Source organism: Branchiostoma floridae, chromosome 6 (assembly GCF_000003815.2).
Source record: "Branchiostoma floridae strain S238N-H82 chromosome 6, Bfl_VNyyK, whole genome shotgun sequence".
Taxonomy (NCBI): Eukaryota; Metazoa; Chordata; class Leptocardii; order Amphioxiformes; family Branchiostomatidae; genus Branchiostoma; species Branchiostoma floridae.
In genome coordinates this window covers 9,951,667-9,957,768 of record NC_049984.1, presented here as the reverse complement: position 1 = coordinate 9,957,768, position 6,102 = coordinate 9,951,667, and the positions used below count along the sequence as shown (strand labels likewise).

Sequence of the window (6,102 nt, the reverse complement as noted above, 5' to 3'; positions counted from 1 at the left end):
ACTATCAGAAATTGCTACTCATACCCACACACACACACACACATATATTAATATACGTCCGTGTGTGTATCCGTGTCTGTGTGTGTGTGGCAATTAGTAGCAATTTCTGATAGAGGCAGTGAAGTGTACAATGAGCCTACCGTATCCCTGGCCTCAATCAGAATATTTACTGTTAGCAGTCTCAGTTTAAATTATTAGCAAAAGTTTGGTGCTATTCTGTTCTAGCGTACTTACAACGAGGGTGATGGTGTATAATGAAGAGGAAATTTGTAGAATCTAGATAAAATTACTTCGTATAAGTCTATGCATATTGTCTTAAAGTTGTCACACTTTACCAAATAATTGCCCTGCTCTGTAGTCTGTCTCGCCGCCACGAGTACCATCATAAAAACTTTGACAAGTCTCGATACTGGCTGTCAATTCTAACAGGCACCCCATTATTATGGGCGATGGAATGTTTTTGTAAACAAGACAACAGGACAGAAGACAGACAGACAGACAATCTCTGACCCGAACGAGACGAATGACAACTTTTCATACATGACTGAGCCGCCGCGGCCGCCATATTGGCCCCAACCTATCAGTTGAGATATCTTAGTCAACATCAACTTAAAATGACAATTACTACCTGACTATACATGTGCTGCTACTATGATAGATACGCATTCTCAATTCTGCTACATACCAAGGAAGTCAAAGGAACAGAATGTGCTTACTTTCTTTTCAGTTGTTTGTTGATTATGCTGAGAACTGCTCCCTAGTCCAGCCCTGTGCCATGCAATGTGCAAAGCAACCAACCGAGCAGGTCCGACGACTCGGGATGCCCCACGCCCCCGACAGACAATGTTGCCTCTGGGACCCCCGTAGAATAAACACAAACTAGATAGTGGGATGTTGTTTTATGTAAATAAATACAGCTGTGTCTCGACGTACTAAAGTTTAACATTGCTGTTGAGTGTTGGACCTTGACTGTAACAGGTGGAAATGGATATCGTGTTTCTCTTATAGTAGTAGATCAAGGTATGTGTGTGTGGGGGGGGGGGGCGGTTTAAGGGGAAAATGTCGTATAGAGAGAGAGGTTATCACAGGTGACTACACTGGAATCCGGGACCTTTTGCGTCTCATTCGAATCATTATAATGATGTTGTTGTCATGACGAGGCTATGTCCAGGACAGCTTGTGTCAAGTGGGATGCAATATCCTTGTAGTTTGACAGTTTTGTAGTTGTGTCAAATGGTCTCAAATGACACTCGATTTTGTAGTACCTCATGACTCCATGAAGCCAAAATACTTTGATGCAGTAAGGTGTCACTTGTTTGAGGTTTGCCTGGTGGTATTTCAACTTTTTAAAATTAAAAACGCTGCACATAAGGAGTGTTATTGGGACTGGAATGTGCTCCAAGTGGCAGGTGATGCAATGCAAATCTCCTATTCGACAAGGGCTGATGACAGGATGCTCTTATGAAGTACTTTCTTGTCACTATTGAACGAATTTTCTTGTCGATAAGGTTTGCACTATTGACAGGATTAAATTTGTTAGGAGCCAATCACAGCATGCCTTACGACCTTCGATGGATATTACCCTACCAACGCTTAGCCCAGCATTGAGGATCAAGATGGTACAGAAATATATTCTAAAAAAAATTAAAAGATAAAAGCATGACTCCAGCAGTACTCGAATCCACGATGAAGCAAACGCACTTGTACAACCAAACCACAACATCAATTCGCCCAAAAGGGGCTAGACTGATTCCTGTACATTCTATCATACTGGACAGGAAGCTTTGGAGATCCTCGTGCCTCTCTCTGTCAATGTGACTTTTTTACTGTTGACAAAATGGTCTTGCCAATGGCCATGGCGTTCAGAGTTTTCTAAGTGACAAAACAGCCAAACTTATCGAATTGTAAAAAAAGCCCAGCCCCGTTTATTTACAGTTTGAATGTACATGCACATTGTATCTATAAGTAACACCTGAACCCTATAGATATTTCCTTGAATCCGTCACTCACATACACGACACCCATTCAAAACAATTGGAAACACAGGCATTTCGACATAGCAGTAACTTTATTTCTGATTACTCTTATTCATTCCAGTATAAAAAGAATTTGAATTCAGGTTTATAATAGATTGCTTGAATGTCAATTTGAAGCCACCAAAAGCTTTATAAAAGCTGACATGAACTCTGTTTGCGGACTTGTTTTTATTGGAATCGTACTTAGACCCATAACATTCCATACACCACCTACAAGATATCGATACCCCATATGCGGCAGATTCACTGGTTTTGTATCACCTTCCTAATCATCACCTTTGCCACTGCAACAATCACAGAAAATAAGTAATAAGAAAAACTAATGACGACTATATTTTCTGTACATAGTATGCGAGATAAACACATTAGCTATAAACACAAGGGCACGTGTTACCCTGAGTTTAGAACATGGGACGAAACATTTCATTCGGTATCTCCAAGCTAGCCACATCAACATCATCATTCACTATCCCCTCCCTGGTACTATATCTATGTACTAAAATGCTCCCATCTTGCCACCTTTCTTGATCACGATGTTCTCTTTTCTACACTTAGAACAGAAAAGCTATACCTTAGAAACCAACTCTTGCCTAGTAACTGATCGTGATACATATAAAGTGTTACGTAGGTTTGTAAAGCATACACACACAGAACAATACACACATATAAAACAATTGCTTCATTTATCGTTCCGTTTATCAGGTTTATATAAATATACAACTGACACGTTTTCTAACAATGTCAGTTGAAACCCAGATGTGTGAACTGGACAAAAATATAGAGATTCAATCGAATCCACCTTATCAATATGGACCCGATTTTGTAAAATCTACCCTACTGTCTGTGTTGTCCCATTTAGTTTCCATCATCTACTCGTCATAGTCAATAGACCCTTGTCATTCGTATCGGTGAGGTGGAAATTGTATAAGCCGGACTTAGACAGCATGTTTGTACAGTAGCAATGATCTCGGGTTTGTGAACTTGGTTATGTACAGTGGTTATCGATCAATGTCTATTATACTAAAAAAAACGTCTAACTACATGCCTCGACCCTAAACCTGGATGTTGGAGGCTATAAATGGTATGAGAAGATACAGCCGCTATGACACCAGCGGTCAAAGGTCCATGGCAGGACTGGTTCACTGCTGGTGATCATCTTCTTTGCGCTTGTCCAGGTACGCATTCTTCAGTTGATTATCTGTGAAAAAACATGAGCCATATTTTGATAATGTATTGTAAAACAAACTTTCGTTAAGTTTTAGCACTGCAGATTATACATAGGAAGCTGACTGTTTTCTACAAACACCACTGGTACCATATATGCAAGCCTCCAACCCTTTGTTCGCAGCAATTGAAGAAAGCTGTTGCCGATAAGGTTGGTTTGTAATTTGCATATTAGCACCTGCGCATGCTCCGTTTGTTTCCCGTCACAGCATTACCCAAGCTACCTTGTGACAAAATGGCGGATCGCACCAGGCAGTACCCCTGTATGTACGATCACTCACCTTACCGTAATCTTTTCTTTGACTCCTTTAAACCTTTTGAGTAGACAGACGGAAAATGAGTATCTGTTTTATTCATTTGTTGTATTGAGTTTTATTAATAACCTTTCTACTTTCTACCTGAAATGTCATGATATCTTTATGCTTTGATATCTCATATATTATGGTGAATACATTGTAACTCTATTAAACGAAATCCGTCTTTTGCACGTTTCGCTTTTATGATTTTTGTGCGTTTAATGTTAATACATGCACATTTTGGGTAGACAGCAATTAGTGGTTTCCTTCAAGTAAAAAAACAAATTGATTAGATCATATATTCACGTTTTTAAACGTTCTTAAAAGACAATAGGCAAAAGAAATGACACCTGCTTACCTTTCTTGTATTCTTCCATAGCCTTGCTCAAGTCGTTGAGAGAAGCCTTCATGTGCACCAGGTGTATGATGAGCGTGTTGTAGGTGTCCCGCATGGCCGTGTTGACGTTCATGTACCAGGGGCCCGGCTGTTTGTTAAACACGCCCGGCCTCTGTTTATACAAGTCCTGAAGTTCGTCTGACAGCTTGTCTATCAATATGTCTCCTCCTGTTGAAGATAAGAATGAGATTAGAAAAAAATGAGTCATATTAAAGACTTTTGAAAAGTATATGTTCGGAAACTGTTACTAATTTGGCACGAACGATAACTTGGACTCCTTGTTAAGTAAACACCTTTCCGAAAACAAACGCATTTATTCATGTTTTATCGATTTTAAAAAAGCCTTCGACTCCGTTTGGAGAGAGGGTCTTCGTTTTAAACTGCTAAACTCGGGAATAGGGGGTAACTTTTACAAGCTTATCAAATGTATGTACACTAAACCCCAGACGTGTGTAAAAACCGAGTCCGGTCTAACGCCTCCATTTGTAACCAAAAAAGGCGTTAGACAAGGCTGCAATCTAAGCCCTACATTGTTCAACTTATTCATTAATGACCTCGTTCATGTTCTTGATAATGCCGAATGTGAACCACCTTCCCTACATAATTTACTTGTATCGTGCTTGTTATATGCAGACGATGTGGTTATACTTTCTGAATCAGACAAAGGGTTGCAATGCGCGCTCAATAGATTAAGTGCCTTCTGCAAGAAATGGAAACTCCAAGTTAATCTTAAGAAAACTAAAGTTATGATTTTCAACAAATCTGGCCGATCCTTCCGAAACCAAACATTTGTATTTGATCAAGACACTCTGGACGTAGTACATTCTTACTGCTATCTAGGCCTGACTATTACATCGTCAGGAAGCTTCTCCCTGACCAAAAAACAACTTTCACTGAAATCTCGTAAAGCTATGTATAGTTTGAAATCTCTCATTCGCTCATCTGTCTCGCCAAAGTGCTTGTTAAAAATATTTGATTCCTGTATAAAGCCGATTCTCCTATATGGGTGTGAAATTTGGGGCACAGAGTCTATTAACGACAACTCCCCAATTGAAATTTCCCATCACCGTTTTTGTAAGAATATACTTGGAGTTCCTAGAAATTGTAGTAATTTAGCATCCAGAGCGGAGCTTGGCAGATTTCCTTTAGACTTAGATATATCTGTGCGTGTTATTCGTTACTGGCTACGATTATTACAAATGGATCCTCATAGACATTTATTACAAGCTGATGCCCTTTTGTATCAACATAATTCTATTTCTAATAGTCGCAGAAGAACCTTGTTACAACGAGTGAAAGAAATTTTAGATGGTAGTGGCCACTCCTACCTTTTCTATTCATGTAACTCACTTAGTGATATCAGATCTATATGTACAATGATAAGATCTAGAATCTCTGATATGTTTATCCAAACCTCTCGTCATAACTTGAGTATAGATACTGGTAAGCTAAGATTTTATAAGACCTGTAAAACAGCACATACTATGGAAAAATACTTAGAATTAGATAATTTTGATTTACGCTCGGCAATCAGCAAAATTAGAATTAGTGCACATCCTCTCGAAATTGAGAGAGGACGGTACAAGAGGTTATCCGTGTGTGAAAGAACGTGCAAACAATGCACGTCAAACGTGGTGGAAGACGAAACACATTTCATGTCAAACTGCCCTCTCTATAACCAAGAAAGAAAAGAGCTGTTCAAAGAGGCCATCAAATTCCATCCAAACTTTCTCACATTCAATGATAAAAAGAAAACAGTCCTCCTTTTAACATCACAAAACCCACACATAATAGAAAAGGTGGGATCTTTCGTCTTCCACTGTCTTCAAATAAGGAGTCGAACCCAATAACCCAGGATCTAGAGTTAGCTCTCACTAGTTTTAGACTAGACACATGTGATATTGTATTTTACACTGTTTGAATCTTGTATGTTACCTGCAATTAGCCCACGGGCATGAATTTGCAATAAAACTTATTACTAATACTCAGACCCGAATTGTACGTTCTGGAAAAAATGGAGGTAGAGACTTTACTGTGAGTGTATTTTCCTGAGGAAAATTCAAATGTTGATTCCATCTCCAGAAAGTTACTATGTGTTAACATGCATATATCTGACAGCGAGCTTTATTATCGGAGAGCTTGGGCGCCC

General features: G+C 39.2%; 2 protein-coding genes across 3 annotated transcripts in view; both read right to left on the bottom strand.

Moving 5' to 3' along the window:
* Positions 1–816, bottom strand: part of LOC118417689 (neuroblast differentiation-associated protein AHNAK-like) — a 7,713-nt gene extending 6,897 nt beyond the window's left edge. For both annotated transcript variants that reach the window (XM_035823348.1, XM_035823350.1), the window contains exon 1: positions 717–816. The gene's annotated coding sequence lies outside the window, so the exon portion shown is untranslated. The remainder of the gene's footprint in view (positions 1–716) is intronic.
* Positions 817–2,049: 1,233 nt separating this feature from the next.
* Positions 2,050–6,102, bottom strand: part of LOC118417688 (proteoglycan 4-like) — a gene marked incomplete in the record, with an annotated part of 14,977 nt that continues 10,924 nt past the window's right edge. The window contains 2 exon segments of the mRNA XM_035823347.1: positions 2,050–3,234; positions 3,915–4,121. Coding sequence (XP_035679240.1) covers positions 3,176–3,234; positions 3,915–4,121 — 266 coding nt within the window.